The 21,553-nt window shown below is 45.3% G+C and overlaps 1 protein-coding gene across 1 annotated transcript in view; it reads right to left on the reverse strand.

Moving 5' to 3' along the window:
- The window catches only part of kirrel1a (kirre like nephrin family adhesion molecule 1a), a 36,404-nt gene that overhangs the window by 9,014 nt on the left and 5,837 nt on the right, over positions 1-21,553 (reverse strand). The window contains exons 2-10 of the mRNA XM_080486112.1: positions 8,087-8,236; positions 4,336-4,485; positions 4,092-4,249; positions 3,858-4,008; positions 2,830-2,935; positions 2,564-2,712; positions 2,194-2,321; positions 522-648; positions 156-256 (exon numbers count right to left, since the gene is read on the reverse strand). Of these exons, the coding sequence (XP_080342238.1) occupies positions 156-256; positions 522-648; positions 2,194-2,321; positions 2,564-2,712; positions 2,830-2,935; positions 3,858-4,008; positions 4,092-4,249; positions 4,336-4,485; positions 8,087-8,236 (1,220 nt within the window). The remainder of the gene's footprint in view (positions 1-155; positions 257-521; positions 649-2,193; positions 2,322-2,563; positions 2,713-2,829; positions 2,936-3,857; positions 4,009-4,091; positions 4,250-4,335; positions 4,486-8,086; positions 8,237-21,553) is intronic.

The following is a 21,553-nucleotide window of genomic DNA, read 5'->3' on the forward strand; positions in this document are numbered from 1 at the left end:
AACTGCTGTCAGGCTGAAAAGTACAACCACGTGCTCTTCTTTCCCTCCCTTTTTTTTTTCTTCCCCTCGTTGAGGATTTTTCCTCTCTGAATAATTGACGCAGGGCAAATAATCTGGACATTTCCACGGAAGGTTTGTTTTAAAGTCGTACTCACTATCTTATCTGGAGGAGGTGTGCTCGCGATGTAGCATTTCACCTCTCCTCTCTCCCCTCTCACGGCGTACTGGACTGAGTCACTGGAGATGATGGGAGGACCTGCAGGGCCACAATGACACAACATGTGAGAAAGAGACAGCAGGAAGCAGCACTTTCAATACAAAGATCTGCATGAATCAGCTTCAAGCCTTTCCCCTCCCTCCTTTGTTTTGTGTGTGTTTGAACGCTGACCTTATTATAGGCCTGCTCAAAAAAAAAAAGTAAAAAAAAATAAACGCCTCCCAATTACAGACAAGCTGACCTTTTCGAAAATGGCCCCACAAAAAGTGACACATTTAATCTAGCTGCGTGGATGTTTCCTGACCGTTGACGGTGAGCGTGACCTCCGTCTCTCCCACTCCGATCCGAGGGACGATGGCTTTGCACACGTACTGACCGGCGTCTGCCTGGCTCACAGACTTCAGATACAGCTGGTTGCTGTTGCTCAGCACCTACAGAGGAGTGAAAAAAAACACCCAAGTAAACAAGACCAATCCCGAAAGAAATGTGTTATTTGAATGTTTGAAATGATAGAAAATGTGTTTTGAGCCTAGACATTGCACTGAAGCGTGGCTAAACAGTCGTGCATGGGTTAATTTAAGGTCTTCACCCAGCATGCCAACGTTTTCTAATATACACTTCTGATTTAAAGTTTTTTTTTAAACCTTTTGAAGTTGAAATACACATTTTTAGGACTGAATGTGACGCAAATACACCAAAGACAAACTAAAATAATGAACTGGGCTTTAGAGAACGACCAGAAATGTCACAGTTATGATAGTTGCATCTTCATGGCTTTAAAGAACTACTTTTTAGATGTAACCTTGATGAGGAAGTCGCTCATTCACCAAAAGAAGCTGTTCAATATTTGTCTGGATTTCAAAGATTTTTTACTTTAAATCTTTTTCATAAATAAAATACATTCATATCTGTACTTATTGCTTTCTTAAATCATGACTTCTCTAACCCCCCCCCCCTGCGCCCTCCACTGGATCTCCTCTGCAGCCCGATGAGAGTCGGAGCTGCTAACCCGAGCCGACTGCGTGCGAAACCAAAACAGCCAGTAGTCAGAGGAAGTCGTGGAGATGTTTACGCACACCTATGAGCCGCGTTTCTGGCTTCTGGCTGCTGCACGCGGGAGACGCCGACAACACACCAGTGACGGTTAACCCAAACTGACTGTAGAGGCTCATTTTATTAAACTCAAAGCTGCGGAAGTGGACGTCCTGATGTGACTCCTCCGGGAGAAGGACCTTATTTTAGGAGGTGTGCTCATTATATTTAAAAACTTCATATGGAAATGTTACAGTGTTTGAATGCCCTCGCTGAAAATGTTCCGAAAATCTTAGTTGTTCAATTTAAAATAATAGCGTGAACTTTGCTTAAAATCAGTATTAAATGGATTTGGGGCAACTAATTACTATAACTGAAGGAGAAATACAGCGGTTACCTAAAAAAGCAACCTAATACAAAAGTAATTACATGTTTAGAACATTAAAAAAAGGACCTTGTTTCAATAACTTTGGCAGGAGCAGGAAAATCTGCTTGTCACTTGAATGCCTTTTACTAAAATAGGAATTTTTCTTCAGATTTTTGAGAAGAAAATATTGACAAAGGAAGGCAAAAGTAGCCATTACTGTATTTATACACACATTCTTATCACTGAATTTACTGTGAGTGTAATAGAGATCATTGAAAAGTGCTGCAGAGTATATGTAAAGACTTGGTAAATATTTTGAATTAAAATCATCTACTATTAATTGATTGGTCTGCTATTTATGATTATATTGTATTCCACAGTTGCTCTATGATAGTTTTTCATCTTTTCTTTAGTTTGGTGTTAAGAATGAAAGGACAGTGAGAATAAATAAGAATATAAAAACTGTGTTCAGATACAATGCTGTTCCTCAATGACAGGATGCTTTAGTAAACACGGGAGAAGAGAGTGTGGCCTGTAAAAATAGTGTGAAAACAAGCGTGGGCTTCCAGCTCCTCACCATGTTTGAACCCTTTTTGAACCAGGTAAGTGTGAGAGGAGGGTTTCCAGCCCATTTACAGTTGAGGGTGACGTCAGAGTCCACATCCACGGTTTTTGGCTGCGGTTCCACCAGCAGGATCGGGCCGACTGAGGAGAGAGAGAGAGAGAGAGAGAGAGAGAGAGAGAGAGAGAGAGAGAGAGAGAGAGAGAGAGAGAGAGAGAGAGAAAGAGAGAGAGAGAGAAAGAGAGAGAGTGTTGTTTGTTGTGTTTGAGTAATAATGCAGCAGGTCTAAAGGGGAGAAGCTGCTCGGAGGAGGAGGTGAAACACACAACAATGGCGCGTTTCATCCCTCCCGACTCCAGACTGAAGCAGCCGGAGTGTGACTCACAGTGAACGTCCACCAGGATGCTGACGTTGGTCTTCCCCACCGCGTTGAAGACCAGGCACGAGACGGGCTCGGTGAAGAAGGAGTGGTCAGCCTTGGTGGTGAACACGCTCTCCCGGGCGCCCTGGAGCACCACGCCGCCCTTCGCCCACCTAGGAGTTTAAACACACGAGCTCAGATATTTAAATTTAGAAGGAACCACACAAATTCTGGTGCAAAAATAGCACCGCAGCTTTAAGAGGCTTGGTGAAGAGGAGATGGGAGCAGACCTGTAGCCCATAATGGGGGGGTTGGCGTGAGCCTGGCAGGTGAAGGTGACTCTGTCCCCCTCCAGGACAGAACGAGGCTCAATGGACAAGGTCACTGTCGGTGGATCTGGAGGGGAGAGAGAGCCAGGGAGACTCACATAACAGCTTCATTACGGCTATCTAAAGGACAGGACATGCAAAATGGCTGCAGTGCATTAGACACACAAGATGTAAGATTTAGGTCATTAACCTTTCGTGCACTGGGTGGCAGTAGTGAGTCACTATTCTTCAGCATTGTTCAGAGGTGAAGTGCTTGTTAATCTTCCTGTTTTACTCACAATCTGCCATTTCATTTTTTCTGGGCCTGAATGTCAGAATATTGACTCACTACACCAACTTGTGGCACAAAGTGGTATTACATGATTGATTGGGCTTTCTGTTCTGACTTTTACTCCTAATTAGCATTCAGTGTCGTAACACCCACAGCAGTGGTTCCAAAAGAGGATTTTCCAAATAAAACCAGGATGAGACACTTTCGTTCTTTTGATTTCGATGATGCTTTTGTATGATTGCGAGTGTCCACAGTGTTTTTAGAAGTAAATGTAAAGTTGGTTCAGTAAAATGCTTGTATTTAATGCATGAAATAATATAACAAAGTTGTATATGAGTTATTTCCTCACTCATAATTTTACTGTTTTTTTCAAGTCAAAACAGTTTAGCCAACTGCATGAGATTATGTTTTATATATTTTTTTATCTTATCTACTTTTTTAGACACTTAAAAATAGTTAAAAACTTTATCTTCTTTCTTCTTTATATTTTGTTTTTCAGTGAAGCCTCTTCCATCCTCTCTCTACTTCTTGGAGCTTCAGTTCAGTTTGTCTGTTTTTATCCAACAGTAAAAGGGATTTTCAGAACATTTTCAGTACCACATTAAATACTTTGAGCGTTTTGGAGACAGTATCAGTCGTAATCATTATAATCCTAAAAAGAGTTTCACAATTTTTCTTTGTGTTAGCGTTTCAGTTTCTTTTGGAGGAAGGAGCTCACGGTGCACGTTGAGTGTGACGGTTGTGTTCTTCCCAGTGGGAACGGCCAGGTTGGTGGCCACACAGCTGTAGTTCCTCCCAGTGTCGGTGTCCACGGGGTGGATAGGCAGGTAGCTACGTGTGGTCACCCTCTTCCTGTCTGGGAGCACCTCCTACAGGCGAGAGGTTAGAAGGAAGGTTTGAAAACCCAGAGTGGTGTTCGTGAATGCACGTGTTTTTTTGTTAGGAGGCTTACGGTGGCGCTGACGGCCCCGTCGATAGGCAGGCCGTCTTTAAGCCACTCGATCATAGAAGGCGGTTTGGCCCCTCGGGACACACAGCTCAGGTTGTAAGATTCCCCCGCGTTCAGCAGCACCTCCGGACCCCCGTCGATCACCGGGTCATCTGGGGGGACTGGAGCAAGCGAGAGGGCATGGTTAGGGACACACACACACACACACACACACACGTGACAGAGATGCATGTGTGTGTGGACGTACTGAGGACGGTGAGTTTGGCCCTCCTGGACCTCAGCGCGGCGTCCGGGGCCTGACACTCGTACAGGGAGTCATCAGACAGATCCGCTGACAGGATCTCCAGGTTGTACTGACCCAAATCCTGCACCCGGAGCACACGGTACCTGGGCCAGGCTGCAACACACACACACACAAACACACACACACAAGTAGGACGAGTTAAACTCTTTCACAATGAATCGCTCTTTTCACTTTGGATTTTTTTGGACAGTCCTATCACATATTTGGGACTTGTGAGGACCACTGCAGATGGGATGAAGGCCCATTGTGTCAGTGGTATTTTATTGAGACTCCGCACTTCCTCAAAAACATCATGAAGATGAGCTGAGGTGTCAGCCAGTTTGCCTGTCCTATGGGGGGTCATATGGAAAGCTGTGTCAGCGCTGATGACTTGTTGTTTTCTCCTTTTTTTTTTTTTTTTTTTTTTTTAAATTTGTTGTCAAATTTAAAGACACAGAACACCTTGGTGTTTGTATGGTATGCTAATAGTTCAGTTAGCAAGCTCAGCAGCAGTCTGTCCTGATTTCACACACTGCACCTTTAAAGACTCTTTAAGACTGTTTTCTTCAATATTCCGTTCAGTGGGAGTAGATAAAAGAATCATCCAGGAATAAACACTTGTGCCACTACGAATGTGTGAAATATTTTAAACAATGAGCTCATTCCTGCTCCATAATAATAAATATAGCATGCTTTTATACGACCGCAGTTGCAGTAAGTTTCTTTAAACCTTTATTGGCTTGCGGGCCATCATAATATGAATAAGACAACACTTATTTGCTCTGCGTGGAGTGAAATGTGGATTTATTCATTTTTGGGGTTTTTTATATGAAAAAGTGTTGACTCGAGACAATAAATCGCTTCCCTCTAAATCGAGCTGAATTTCTTGGTCTTTAATATTTGAAACTTGGGTAAGTCACACGCCCATGTGGGGTACAACACCATGCAGCTTGTTTCAGCTGATCAGAGCTCTGTCCCGCGTAAAGTGACACTGTTTTAGCCTGAAGGACGGCGCAGAGCTGCACGGCCACGCGATGACCACCGACATGCACGTAAACAAACGCTTGACCAAACATTCACACGTTTGTGTGATCTGCACACAAAACACACACATATAGCTATCCCAACCCCCCCCCACACACACACACACACACCTCAGCGGTGTCGCTGCCTGGCGTTCTCACCATTAGGTGGCAGCCACGCTCTCCTTTATCAGCGGGCAGGAAAAGATGAATGCATTATGACAGCAGCGTTTTAGAGGACTCAAATCCACTCGGTGGTGCAGAATTCATGTTTGCTGCCCAGACGCAGATCACATGTGAAAATTTCCCTCCGCTGACGTGCACATGTGCGGCCCTCCGAGCTGCGCTTTCTGCTGCTCGCCCAACCTTGCGCGTCCTTGCTCTTCTGCATGCATTTGTGCATGTGTGTGCCTTGTATATACGTGCATTTGCATGTGAAATGTCGAGGGCGAGAAGGCGTATGAAAAGCCCAGGGAAGAAGAGTGGGTGGGTGAAGAGGAGGAGGGGGGGGGGGGGGGGGGGGGGGGGGGAGGGGGGGGGGGGGGGGGGGCGAGGGACAGAGCCTCACACACAAACAACACACACAGTGTATGTAAGCATGAACTGGCCAGTGTTCATTCATATGTCCTCTTTTTTTTTTTTAAGAAGCCTTGGGTTGAATCAGAAAATAAATTACGGTAATAACATAATAGGAAAGGGCAAAAAAGAAAAGATGGGAGACAGAGAAAGAAAAAAGGACAAGGGACAGACAAGGACAAGCAGGAGGAAGGGAAAGAAGGGACACGAGGGAGGACTGACTGAGTGTGTGCGGAGCTGCAAGGCCGAGGAGAGACGAGCTCGACAAGTTAAAAGAGGAATATGAGAGAGGACTCGGTGCAGGAGAGAACGAGGGATCTGTGATGAAGAGGTCACAAAGGAATTGCATGACAGACGAGAGGAGAGGAGAGGATCCAAAATCATGGGATACGGCACATCGCTGTGATGGAAAGATGTAAAGGGAAGAAAATGGGAACAATTGGTGAAGCAAAAGTAAGAAAAGGCAGAGGAGTTTTGAGAGAAAATACTAAAAAAAAAAAAAAAAAGAGGCTCTCAGAAAACAGCTAATACAAAGCAAATGGCAGCATGACACATAGGCTGCTGTCCGCCTCTGGACCAATCAGTTAAAAATATGCCCACTTGTTTTCACCAGTAATTGCACAGCCCCAGCATAACCCCTCCGGGCTAATCAGTGCAATTCTGCAAATGCTGTATAACCCAGCGATGAGACGCATCACTCCCTCTCAGGTTTTGTCAGTGTCACACAAACTCAAAACCGGAAAATCGGCGAGGACAAAATTGCAAGGAGAGGAACCCGAGAGGAAAGCGAAGCCACGGCGCCGCGCTGCCCTGATGAGTCCACCCTCGAATAAAACGCCGACATTAGCCAGTCAGTGTGACTCGCCGGCGCGTGTGACAGAGGTGGTGATGTGACGCTCCTCCACCAAAACGAAGGGTGTCAGTCTGCCCCATGTGCCCCGGGGCCCGGCGGCTCAGAGATCCCCGTCAAATGTGAGCGGGGAAAACGGACGATTGCTAAATTTAACTTGCGCGCAGGAAGTGATGAGGTATCTGCTGTGGCAGTTAAGGTGGCTCACTGTAACATGACAGTGGCCCTTTTGGGTTGTTTTTTTTCCTGGGCTTGACACACTCTGCTCGCTCAGTCCAGCAGCAGCTAAAACGCTCAGCAGGGAAAACGTTTTGTCAGCATACATTAGACGACTACAAATACATAGCAATGTGGTGCTGACGCTGGAAGATCCTTGAAAAACACAGAGCCGGGACCATTAGCAAATTTAGTAGCAGTTAATTGTGTCCGGTTAGCAAATTTGACCTGTTTTCAATCCAGCATCATATTTTTCCTTGGTGACGTCCTCACAAATATTAACGTCTTCGTACTTTTTCCTGATATGAGAGGTCAAATTATCACCACAGGGTAGTAGCACGGCCTACTTTAAAGTCTTCCACAACACCACCTGGACTCTTCTACTTAAACATGAATAACGTGAAGTTGCATCACGCTTTTGCTCAGTTTATATGGTTTGATGCGGCACTGAGTTAAATGTCCTCGTTAAAGCCATGTGTCTATGCATGTGGACGGCAGTGTTCAGAGCGCATCGGCAGATTGCTCATCCCCACTGGAGGTCACGGTCTCGAGCTGCTGACTGGACCTGGAGACCTCGGCTCCACCTGTGTCCACAGCCTGTGTGAGGGAGCAACTACAGACCCACAGGAGTTAGCCAGGCTGCGGTAAAAGCTAAAAATAGCATGGAGAAGACCAACGGCTTCATCAATCCAATAGGATGGACGCCTGCTGGACAGATACAAAGATGATTTAGGACTATGCGGGGGCTGCTCTTTTCAATTGGTGAGTTTGGATCTCCTGGATCTTCCTGGCTTCTAAAGTAACAGTGGGCGGGGGGGGAGAACAACACAATTACACATCTTTCCGCTACTTTCTCAAGTTCTGCAAGTAAACGGCCGGACGGAAAAGATCAGAACAAAAAAAAAATGTCTGCAGCTTTAAAAGACGAGGCATAAAATGATGGCCATCAGCAGCTCCAGTCCAAAGATATCAGCCTCAGCTCGGCTGAACCCGTCTTAGTCACATGCTCAACGCAGCGAGGAAGGCCCGGGGAGGCTGTATGATGTCTCACCCCGGAGGTCCTCTCCGATGCCCAGAGCCAGGCCATCTTTGGTCCACTGAACAATGCCGGAGTAGTTGAAGACAACGCAGGACAGGATCACCCTCTGGCCCCGCACCACCGACTGGTCTGCTGGCTCCTGAGAAAATCTCGCCGTCCACACTGGAGAAAGGAGGAAAAAGACAGGGATGAGTTGGAAGTGAAAAAAAAGAAAAAAAAGAAGAAGCAGATGTGTCTTTCTCTAACTTTTATGGTTAATAGATTAAGAGTAAGGCCTTCGACCGGCAGTGGTGGAACGCCATAATTACCACCTTTGATCGCGCCAGTGGCTCGCAGCCATTCGCCGAGTACCACAAAGGAGAAAGGAGCTGCGTGGAAAGACGGAGGTGTCAGGGAATGGGGAATCAGAAGAAGAAAGAAGTGGAAGAGGCGGTTAATGCTGACTCAGGAGAGGAGCGCTGCGAGATCAAACAAGACAACTTCAGCCATCGGGGTGTCTCACACCCATTTTCTTCTCGCTCCTGACTTTTATTTCTTCAAAAACTCTGCAGCGCCTCCCCTCCTCTTCCCGTTCCCTCTTGTTTCTCCCCTCTTCATTCCTCCCTATGAGTCATCTCCCAGGCTTCCACTCCCCAACCAAAGCTACAGTGGCTGTCATTGTCTCTACTGGACTCTCTCTCCGCCGCGCTCAGGAGTCCACTGCCTAAGTTTGGCCGGCCCACCGAGCCGAGGTGGAAACAATGGAAAAAAACCGCTCCGCGCCGTGCGGTGACAACTTCTAATTAGCCGTCCCTCGACGACGTGACACCCGCACAATGCACGCGAGGCGACCACTGCGGAGGATTGACTTTCCATTTTATTTTTTTTCTCCCACTTGCAATTTCAGAGAAACTCGTACAGTAGATCATTAACCCACCGCTGCATTGTACACCGTTCCTCATCTACCACTGCCTCCCTACTTCTGTTCTCCTGTGTCCTTTACCCGGATGGCTTCGCACCACTCCCTCGATTTTCGGCCTATATGTATGCATCCCCACTCGCCTCCTTCACTTTGTACATCCATAACGCTGTCTACCGATGTCCTCTTGCCTGAACTGATTTTCCCTCTACCTCCCCTCCCCTACAGTACACGCCACTTTCTTTCTATATACATATATAATGCCGTATATGTCCTTTTACCCATAATGCTTTCTATTTCTGTGTTCCTCCTCCTTGCTGGTTGGAAGGGGGTTAGAGGCGGACTGTCACAACTCATTTATCACATTAAATATCAGCCCTCCAGCACTTTCTCTCCCTCTCTCTTCCTCGTTGCCCACATTCACCCATCTCCCTCTTCTCTCACTTTTCTCCCTCGCTCCCTTTTCTTCACCTCCTACCGTTTACATCTCCCCTTCTCACATGTCCTCTCCACTTTTTCACTGCTACTTTTACCCCTCTGCCTCCCTCACACTCCGTTCCCTCCCTCTCTTTCATTCCCTCACACTTCTCCCTCCGAGCCCTCCAGCACTTTTTTTTTTTTTTTTTCCTAAGGTTCCCATCTCTCTCATATTTTAACAAGTGCCATATGCCTCTGCGCCCGACCTCCCGCCTCACCCTCCTCCGCCCCCTCGTCGTGACCCTCGGGTCCCTGTCTCTCCTCCCAGACATGCACTCTCCCCCTATCATGTCATATTTGGTGCCATTTGCAGGGGTACAATATGCCCTGATAATACAAAAGGAAGCCAGTCATGCAAAAAGATTTCCGGCCCAATCACAACAATGGCTTCTGACAGTGCAGCGCATTAATATTCGGGAGATAAAGGAGATGTGCGAGGATACACGGCGAGGGGGGAATCAGATGCAGATGGAGCTTTGCGGCACGCATACCTAGAATAATTCAGGGCTCGACACGGAGAAGGAAAAACTAAATGAATCCCTAATTTGCACCCAGAGGAATGCCCAAATTAACTGGATTAATGAGTTAAGATGAAGAAAACAAGAATGGCTGTCTATGAGAAGTTGAGGGCGTATAACTGTGATGCAGGAGCAGAAAAATGTACATTTCATCAGCCGGCGAACGCATCGGTTTAAAGTTATATGATTCTTCTAATGACCACTTGATGCAACCTCGACTGCTTGGATTCCAATAAATCAGGAATCTCCCATTTCCTTCTGGCAGTCAGCAGTCGAAGCATTTCCTCCTCTGGACTTCAGGATCTCTGTGGTGAATTTGCAAATTATGAGGCTATCCAGACCATTAAATCTTTAAAATGTTTTCTCAGTTGGCCTTTGGCTGTCTTCATGAGAATTTTAGATTAACACACATTTCTTTGGCGTAGAATTGTAATTCCTCATCAGAAATGCTTGTTCTTCTTTCATCTCTTATATATATATATATATATTTTTTTTTTTTACAGATTTAAAGGAAATGATTGGATGGTGATTAGTCTCTACAAGAGATTTAAGGATGCATCTTTTTAAGATTTCAGTCAACAAAATAATCAACAATGACAATATATGGCTTGTTGCAACCACAGTTCGGAGCGGGAAACTATTTTTACAAAATGAATGTAAGTGTGGTGCCCTGTTAACTGATGGTTAGTAGGGCTGCACAATATATGGTTACTTTATCATTATCGCAATAACAATCATACTTTTTGAATCTCAAGGCTGAATTCCTTTTTTCAGCATTAACTCTCTTACCGAGGTGGGCAGACACTTTATGGTGCTCGGGGGAGCTGATGGGGGTTAAGGGTCTTGATCACAATGGCGACCTGTCCACTGCGGGGCTTGAACCAGCAAACTCCCGCATTTGAGAAGCTTCTTTGACTACTAGGCCACCACTTGACCCCTGATCATGCTCTGCAAATTAAAAATACTGAACTTTATAGAAAAAAAGGAATAGAAAGGTGCAATACATCGTAATTAATTCACAAAAAAAACTATGAAATGAACTAATCAAACAATCTTAATTTATAAAAAATCCTAATTATTTCAGATCTGACTTCTGGCCAAAGGTCAAAGACCTAAATGCGATGGAGGGATAGAAAAAAACTCAGTATAAATTCAGAGTTAGTGTAAATTAGGGGAAGGAGAAAGAGCACTGTTTTTTGGGAAGAAGAAATGTGAAGGCACCAACATCATCTACATAAGTGTTTATGTTCATGTAACATCGTGCAGCAGGTAGTTGGCGCTCTCGCCTCAAAAGATTTAAGCCCGACTTACTAACCTTTCACGACTCCCATGAGTTGCTAAGCAGCTAAAGTACAGACTAACTCAAGTATTTCATTTAGAACCGAGGTTGCTTTACTGCGGGCAAAGTTGCGTGTTTTGAAATCACAAACTGTATATTAAGATAGTTGACGTGTCTCGGCTTTCTCCCACTTTAAAATCCTGAATGCAAATTTAGGAGCTCAAGCTACGGCGATGCTTCCGACGTGCTTTAACCCAAAAGTATTCACCTATAAACTGAATAATGACCGTAAACCAATCTGAAATGTATCTTGTAGGAATGATGAGAAAGTCTTAATATTCATAAATATCGGGTGGAGGAAAATGCTTTTTGCCATTACATGTATCAAATGACTTGCTTGATGCTAATATTTGCAGATTCTTATCAAAATTCTCATGAGCAGATACACTATGTAAATACGGTTTTCATTATGAATGCGCATTTGACAGAGGTAATTAGAAGGGACATACATAGTTTTGAAGCTCTTCTGGGTGAATATGTCATCATAAACAAAAGGTAATTGTAGACGATGGAGATTTGCACACCCTAATTTGAGAAAACACGAATGTTTCTAAAGCTAATTACTGGAATATCCGTTGTGGATTTATGCCTTCATAAAGGCTTGAAAAGCCTTTTCTCAGACATACGCGGTGTAAAAAGAGTTTAGCTGGGTTTAAACTACCCCGCAACCTCGACAGTAGCCTGAGGGCAAGCAAATCCTTTCCTCCACCACCTCGGATACGCTAGCTGGAGGTATTCCCTCTACTGCCTCTGTAAACCACAAACATAATCCAAGCTGAATGCTCATGAGTGGAGGCTATACACAATCTGCAGAGAAAACACCCATGCAAAGGCTGAGGACTGAAAACACTGACTCATTTAAACATGTGCTCGTCGCCTTCTGATTTCCATATTACCCAGTTAACACTTGTCAACACGAGTGTATGCGCTTGTGCCGGGTGTGTTGAGAGAAGGAAATCTACACAGAGAGGCAGAGGCAGAGGGAGGAGAGCAAAGGGAGCTTGTATTCTTTCATTATGTGGGTTATGCTGCAGTGACAAATTTAGAGTGTGTCCTGATTTCCTTGAGTCACCGATCCCCAAGACACCACCGGGAGACTCCGAGCGTCCGTGGCCACACCAAGAAGACTACGGCGCTGTGACCGTATGACCACACGCACAAAAAAAAACAGGAGGCGGCACAGATGACCCAGCGTTCACCACATGGGCTAACCATTTCCTGTCAACACGCACACACAACACAACCGCCCCGAAACCCCAAACGTATAATCGACACGCAGAGGCGGTTTCCTGAACACGGAGTAAAAACCGTCAACTCGACACAGCGTCTTCATCTCCATTGGGAGCGGCGTCGAGGCTTAAGTAGGGGCCCTGGTCAAAGTTTGGAAAGGGATTAGGATTAATCTGGCACCGAGGACAACGGCCCCTGGCAGACAGCGAGACACCAGCCCCTCGCTCGTCAAAGCAGACACAAAGCCAGAGGCACACGCTGCCTCGTCGGGTGACTCACCGAAGAGCACGGCCACCGCGGTGCCAACAACCGCCATGATTTAGCCCCATGGCAACCTCTCGCACCACGCGATGGTGTTTTAGCAGCAAGGTAATGAAGCGTCAATTTGAAAATTACCGAAAGGCTACATGCTTGCAAAAGACGTCTGCCGCTATTTTTAGAAGATGTGGAGCCTATAATGCCCCACGTTGTGTGCTGCCATAATCAACTTCTCACAGCAATACCACACAAATTAAAGTTGCCCTCTTGTAGTTAATGTTAGACCCCCCAAAACTGCCCCACAACTCACAATTCCAGGTTAAGACATTCAATTAGAAAAGGTGAAGGCCTTCAAAGACCCAACATAGCCCCAACCAACAGCTTGTATTTAATACTGACACTACCACCATCATAAACACACAACTACCTCCCCTGAGACATTTACCATTTACCACAAAAGAAGGCGAGCCATATTTTAAAAGGACCCCACCCACCCTGCAAATGAAATCCTCTCCCTCCTGCCACCTCGAAAGACGTACACACTCCTAAACAGCTTCTACCCCATGCAGTCAAACTTCGGGCGTCCTTGAGGACCAAAACCAACGGCGGTCACGTACTTTGCAGGACAGCCTTGGCCATTAGTGGATGTGTGAATGGGTGAATGTGACAAGTGCCTTGAAACTGCTGAAGCAATGAAAATATGTGGCAGAAGTGAACTCTGTTTACCACTTATACGTGTGTCTTGCCCAGTATGAAATCATTTTTTTGTCCATGCCCACATCTGGCCTCGTTCATATCTCTACCTCTACATGTCGTATCGGTATCAGTTAGGAGAGCAGATATGGAACTGGGATGTACTGGGGAGGAATGAATTCGATTTGCAACACGTCCTGTTGTCAGGTGCCGATGGCCAAAGCTTGTTTTCACCTCTTTAAAATACAGACCTGGGTCTACCCGGCTGAATGGGACGGGACGGGCTGGACGTGATGCCACGCAGAGGACGTTTCTGGGAAAGGTTCACTGGTGGCATTCAGCCTCGGTGAATCCAGAGCTATTAAATAAAATGCCTTTCGTATGGATTGTTATGCATCGATCTAATTATCTTTGTGTCTGCCCCCGCCCCCCACCATCACCACCACCACCAACCTGCCTCCCCCCTCTCGCTACCTCCCTTGCTCCTCTCCAGCCAATCCCCCGCTTCAGCTGGATCACCGACTTGCGTCACCATAGCAACAGCTGACGTGTAAAGTAGCAGCCCAAAAAAAAAAAGTTTTTTGTACGAGAGTGTCTGCGGAGCACACCCCGCGTGTGTGCATCTGTGTGTCTGATGAAATCCTCCTCCGTGCTTGGTACACCCATTTTTCTGGGAAAAAAAAACAAACGCGATGACCTCATCCTCCCTCCACCTATTCAATTAATAGTCAGGCGGTCTCCCATTACCCCCCCCCCCCCATCTTCTCCTCACTGTTAGTCAGTCTGCTCCGAATAGATTTTGTTATCTGTCTAACTCGCCACCGCGTGCGACCGACGTGTCGGTGTTACGGAGGGGCTGCCGTGGAAACGGGATGCAGGAGCGGGAGAACAAAGACGCCGGCGAGGTCCGTACTCGCCGAGCTGTGAAGTGTGATGGAGGATGACATCATTGTTTCGGGACAAAGTTGCAGCCATAGGAGTCATGCGGCACTGACTCACGCCGCGCTGCACGCCGCACAACGCGTACGCTCAGCTGTCAATCAGGTGCATCTTTCCACGCATCTGTCACCAAACGTCTACACTACACACACACACACACACACACACACACACACACACAAACACACACACACACACACACACACACACACACACACACGGTTCCTGAAAAGCTGGCGATATGAGGCTTTAATGCACTACAGCATTACTCAGCGTGGACATATATACATGGATGCATATACACTATGCATGCATGTAGCCTGCATGAATTTTGATGCATTTATGCATGATGTTTGCTCTATATACTGGATGAATAATGTATAAATAGCTGCAAGCAGCAATTATTTTCATTATTAGCTTTGGCTTCTGTCCCGTCTCTGAGCCCATGGTGGCAAATCAAAAAATGTTCACAGTAAAAACTATTTCTACTGTTGGGGAATCTGGAAGAAGAGATCACAGCATTTTAGCTGGATAATTTAGGGGGGGAAAAAGTAGACAATTCAAGAGCAGGCACTACATTATCAAACTAATGAAACAATGAAACTAATGAAGGAACAAAACCTTTCATCTTCGCAGTGGAGATAAAAATAAAAGGTTTAACGATACCCTACAATCTAATATACTTGTCTCCACGGGTCCATTTTCAGACTACGTAAAGCGACTCAAAAGAATCACACCTTATATTCCCAAGATGCAGCAACGTGTAAATACAAAGAAACACAATACAACATATTAATACAGTGTAATGAGATACAATGCTACAGAATATAAGCGTTGACGTCCCCTTGGGAATATCAGTTAAAACAACCATTCTTCTATTGACGTCAAGGTCAAAAAAACAATAAGTCACAAACAAAATGTTCAAATTGTAAACTCGGGCTGCACAATATATCCGCAGGTTTATTGTGATCGAAATATCAACAAGATGCTACGTACATCGTAAAAGACTGACTGGAGCGTGATGAACTGTTTCCATGCATTCCTCATTCACACTCAGCAAATTCTATATAACATAGAATTTTGAATATGAAAGAAAAGTGCAAGTTAACTAGTTATAAACAAGCATATAAGAATAAGATCTCAAGACGTAAAGACATTAACATTTACGTAACTAAATGTTTTCGCAATACTCAATCACATCACATGTTCCCCTAAATATGAAGCAAATACAATGTAAAGCAATACAATTAAATATAGTATTTGTCCTGTTCTGTTTATACTGTATATCCAGTTTGCTTTTGAGTCCTTACTGACTAACATTCTGTTAAAATAACAATTTTGTTGATGCTAAATCAAAAAAACATTTTTACAATACAGCTGTAGCAAGAGGGACAGTGCCATTAAAAACAAGCAGCAAAAACATAACAATAACAACAATCACTTCCTAATCAGAAATGTCAATATGTTCATGGAAATAAGAAAACCTCATCTCTCTCTAAAAAACAGGAATTATAGCTGTGATTGGCTAAAGACCCTGAACTGGAAAAAGTGTTGTAGTAGGTGGATGAACGATCTATAGAAAGCGATGATATGAAACAATAGTCTGATGCAAAATACTTTGATGACAGGATATTTTATGACATCAATATATTATTTACTAATACATGATATGAACCGATACAAGATTAGGTGCGTTAAGTATTATATTATGATATCATGCCATAATACACATATGATAACATACAAGACGATGCAATACAGAATAATTCAAGCCGACTAAAAACCCACACAATATCTTATAGTATGATATATATGGGATGCTACAGCATAATTCAGAATGGTATGTGATGGAATAGCCACAACACAATACAATATGATACGATACAATAACATGTCCAGAATGTACCCTAACTTTGGTACTACCTGGGGTAGGATGGATGATATGGGGGTTTCATATCACATTTAAGGGTACCACAGAAAAACTCAACTCAACAAAGCAATACCTCTATCGCCACAATCCCTATGACGTCATGTATTTAGCACAGCTACAACCACCATATGATGGATCCGTCGAACCTTTCAGCTCCAAACTCCCAACAACACGCAGTTTCTTCATGTATTTATCCGTCTGTGGGAACTCTACCACCTGTGCCTGTCTCCACTCAACAACATGGCCGCTTTGGCAGGATGGCCATAATAACCCATCACCATGGTGACGAGGCTATAGAAACGAGTGAGAAACATACAGGGAGGGGAGGCGGTGGGGGAGTGAAAGGAGGCAACCCACTGAGCGTGCTGACACTGTGTCAGTCAAACACAAAGGTGTCTCCTGGAGGTGGGGACGGAGCAGAGGGAAGATTAGGGGCAGAATGAGTCGAGTCTGAGACTCTCTTTCTTTGTTTGCCGCATTGTCTGCCCGCTCACTCCTTTCCTCTGTCATCTTTTACCTTGCCATCCTCCCACTTACTCGCACTTCGGGCCCTCTCTCTTTCTTCCCCTCTTTTGTGGCCTTCTCATTCCCTATTGACTTCCTTTTGTCCAGCTGGCATCTACTTAGAAATCATCACTCCTTCTTTCCCCTTCACCTTAATCCCTTTACGGGCTACCTTTTCTACTTTGTTTCACATCTGCTCGTCTTTCCTCAATCAGTCCTCCGTCTTTATTCCCATGATTTATTTTATTTTTTTAAAGAAGCACTGCTTTTTGTCTGCTCATTTCAAAACCGCTGTGTAGTGCAAAAGGTGCTCACACTCATTTTCCCTCACTGTTTGCAGAGTGTGCAGAGTGCCACCCTTCCATTCTCCGGAGCTCGTCTCACACGCGCATTTCACATCTGAAGGGTTTTATTTGTACCAAACCTCTGTTACAGACATTGTTACCATGGCTACAGCCAGTGAGGACCGCTGACACAATGATAGACACGGTGGCCATGGCAACCCCTTGATCACTGGTGGGTAATATGATAATTCATGGACGAGGTATCGGACACATTACGGCCACATGAATATGCTCAATTGCTGGAAAGCTGGCGCTGTCGTTGGTAATCCAGGAGTCTTTGTGTGGCCAACACGCCGAGCGGCTGACAAAGAATGCTCTGCTTTTACCAAGGGGGACCACAACTAACAATAGCCATCCTTAGGATAAGCTGGAGTGAAGGGATACACACATCAGTCGGCCGTAACATTAAGAATATTGACAGATAACGTGAATAACACATAAATCTCTTCATCATGGCACCTGTAACATTTTGTCTTCAACGTTGATGTGCAGTGAGGTGTAATGATTTGGCAAAAGCCAAAGAGTGACTGCAAGTATCTCCAAGCTGCAGCATGTGTTGGGGTTTCCTTGTCTGCAGTTGTCAGTGTCTGGCCAAGGCACGGTGAAGCACACAGAAAAATTAATGTTGACTTGTGTGAGCTGATCCAACAAACTGCTGTAGCTTGGACTGCTGCAGAAGTGACTGCTGGTTCTGACAGAAAGCTGCCGTAATACAGAGTTTACTGCAGTTTGTTATGTGTGGAGCTGCTGACCAGTGAGGCTGCCGATGCCGACCCTTGTTCACTGCAGAAGGCCCACACAATCGACATCTTAACTGAACCACTTAGCAATGAAAGAAGGCGGCCTGGTCTCAACGAGTTTTCTTTTACATCCTTAACATGCACAACGGTGGAAGGAGAGCCGGTGGAAGTATCCCTACTCCTTCTTGATCTTGAAGCCAAATACAACAGCACACCTTCAGAGGTGTAGTGGAGTCCTTGTCCTGGTGGATCAAGACTTTCACAACATTAGTGGTCATAATGTTATGGCTGATCAGTGTACCACACTAAATCTATCCTAAAGAGGTGCACCACGTGGAGTGCAGTATATGGGCCGACGCTGAATTCAACCGGCACAATCAATATCATAATGAATATCCATAATTCCCAGCAGTGGTTCCCCATTGATTACAGCACGCAGGCCACGGTCCCCGGAGCCGCTCCGCCTCCGTGTTGCTGCAAGCAGGCATCCGCACCATTGGCTGTGACAGCTTTCATGTCACGGCGTGATGCAGAGCTGGAATCCAGTAGGACTATTTTACAAGCAGCATACCGTCAATAAATCACCTCCTTCAAGGTCTGCTTTAATTCAATCCGGTGCAATCTAATTTTATTGGTATGTACTGTAGCTTCTCGCAATGTCATCTGTCACAAAAACCATCCCATAAAAGCTTGGGACCTTGACCTCAGAGAGTGCAGCAATATTCATGCTGAGGCTCTTGCCAACATTGCCACCAGCGCATACAGGCGCCGTGAAGAGGAAGCTTGTTTGTGACAGCAAACAAGCTAAAATACTAGAAAGCCAGACGACGGGTGAAGCTAAATCTGGGTACCAGACGGAAATATATGATAACAGCTTCATAGGGAGATGAACCAGAGCAACTAGTGGTGATGGTGGACCTGACTCTGGGCGAATGGCGTGAAATAACTTGGACTTTTCGCCTGAAGAGAGCCCATTAACTCAATGTTTTATCCTAAATGACCACATTTTCTAGAAGGCTGTTTGTCATATTTACAGATTAGATCAGAGCAGATCTTTTGCTGTGAAGGAAATCAACAAAGCCGAATGAAACCTCTGGTCATCACTATTGAGTTACTCCATTGCATGACTAACAAATCATGAATTAAATACAACAACCATTTCAGAGAAGCATTCATCAATTTCTTTGCTCGAGCAAATTTTAAATACGACAGTATGCCAGCACAGCTGCTGGAAGCCACTTTGATAAGGAGTGACACATCTTCAAAGCCCAGTTGACCTGATTCAATCGGTGCAGCAGCTTCTCTCAATACATTCATTTGTAAATAAGTTTAAATCTGTGAAGTGTCTCACAGTGTGGTACCTAAATATGAGGTCATCAGTTTAAAGGCCACTTCATACTTTCCGAGTACGCGTGTCCCCGTCCATGTGACGTAAACATCGCCATCCACCCTGTGAGTGAGGGTCCATGCGGATCCGTCTGCGGTCGACACAATTTGCAGCACAAGTTTTGTGACCGTATGGACTGTACCCACCGACCAGGCATGCGCCAGAGCAAGGAACAATGGACGCCTACTGAACGCTTGTGTGAGGAGAGCCGCCAGTACCCCCATCTGTACAATCCCAATTTAAATGAATAAAGATTGCCAGATGGCTCAGAACTCCTGTCGTCAAATATCAAAAACTTTAGGAAAGGAGGAGAATATTTTCGTTGTGTTATGTTATGGAACGCGTCCCGACGTGAACCTCGAAATGTAGCATGGATGGAAACGCGTTGCAGTGCAACTCTGCAAGCAACGCGGAAAGTATGGAAGGGCCTTTATATCTACATCGAACAATGTCCCAGAAGTGGTGACAGCAGTAAAAGTCAGGCTAAAGTACTGAACAGGTCCAAGGACCTACATACATCATACATAGGAAGGTACTCTAAACATCACAACAGAGTTTCTGCAAAGGTGCACGAACAGGGAGAGCTGGCAGGCAGCAAAGGAGATTAGTTTCTACTCTGGAGGATGATTGTCATGTCAAGTCACTTTTATGTTTGTAGGTTTCTGCAGCAAATACTTATCCTGATTTCCTACGTCAAATACGCATATGCCCTCCACATTATAGAGTTTTGTTTGCACTGTGGGGTTTTCTTCTGCACCAGAGATATTTCTAATAGCTGCATTTAAGTGTCTCTGCTTGTTATTAGCCGAGCTTCCAGGTAATTTATTTGTTTTCTTAATAAATGCTGAGGTCACTCACGCCCAAGGACACTGAAAGGTACAACGAAAGTGACCGTTTAGTTTCTTACACATACTCTTAATCTTCTAATAAACAACTCAACACAACTCAATGTTGGCTTGCGACGGGTTTGTTTTTAAATTCCTCAAATTCTCCCACATTAAACTTATTAAAACGACAATCTAAAGTCATTCAAAATGCCGACACATCGTGACAGCTTGTATCACAGGTTAGAAATAATACATTTCCCATAGCTACTGGCAAAAATAAATAAATAAAACACAGAAAACTAAACCCATTGACTCAAACTAGAAATGAGGTTGAGTCTGGATCCACATCCACAGCTCTCAGGTGAGCTCATCCTTGAGGACGATTCTTTGACCAAAATAACTTCCCAACATTTTATTTTAATGAGTAGACTTGGAAGCCATTGATGATTACGACCACTAAGAGATGGCTCGCTCATTATTTGTCGTACGCCACAATCTCGCCCGGAGGCTTGTTGTACTACAAGACAAGGAGGCCGGCGAGCGATGCGGTGCGGCGGTAACCGATTTAGTTAGACGGCTGACCCTAATGTTGTTATCATAAAGGGAAGATGGATGAAGGAGTCGAATCTCTCTCTCTCTTTCTCTTTCTCTCTTTCTCTCTCTCTTTCTCTCTCTCTCTCTCTTTCTCTCTCGCTCTCTCTCTCTTTCCCTCGTCCCTGCTGAGGAGCAGAAAGAGGGAGAGCAGAGAAATGAAGTGACATCATCAGCGTCAGCCACATTCCTGCAGAGGGAGGGGGCGAGGAGGGGGAATAGAGCAAAGAGGACGAGGAGGAGGAGGAGGAGGAGGACGAGGAGGAGGAGGAGGAGAATGTCCCAAAACTTTTGAGGTTACAACCCCCCTGACGCACACGTTCCTCCTTCATCGTGTGTGTGTGTGTGTGTGTGTTGTATGTGCGTTCCAGCGCGTGCTACAGTACACGGCCTCCTCTTCCTCATCATGTGCTCCCTGTTTTAATTCATGTGCTTCTCCTCCTCCTGTCCCCTCCCCCCACTGCCTCCCCCGACTCATACCCCCCCCCCCCCCCCCCCCCCGCCCCCCTCCTCCAGTCTCCTTTTCTCTCCGCCGACCAGAGGAATGCAAGAACCACATCTGGAAGTTATTAGAGAGCGAGCGAGGGGAGAAAGAAAGGAGTAGATGGAAAGAGAAAAAGTCCTGGTGCTTGTGGGTGAGGGGGAGGATGGAGGGAGGGGAGATGTGGAAAAAAAAAAAAAAAGAGTCCAGGAGGGGACAGAGAAACTTTGGTAAGCAAGGGATTAGAAAAATAAAAGAGAAAGTCAAAGAGCAAACTTAATAGCAACACGGGTTGATGGGAATTAAAGGGGGAGAAGGGGCGT

This window comes from Lipophrys pholis (genome assembly GCF_963383615.2).
Source record: "Lipophrys pholis genome assembly, chromosome: 18".
Classification (NCBI taxonomy): domain Eukaryota; kingdom Metazoa; phylum Chordata; class Actinopteri; order Blenniiformes; family Blenniidae; genus Lipophrys; species Lipophrys pholis.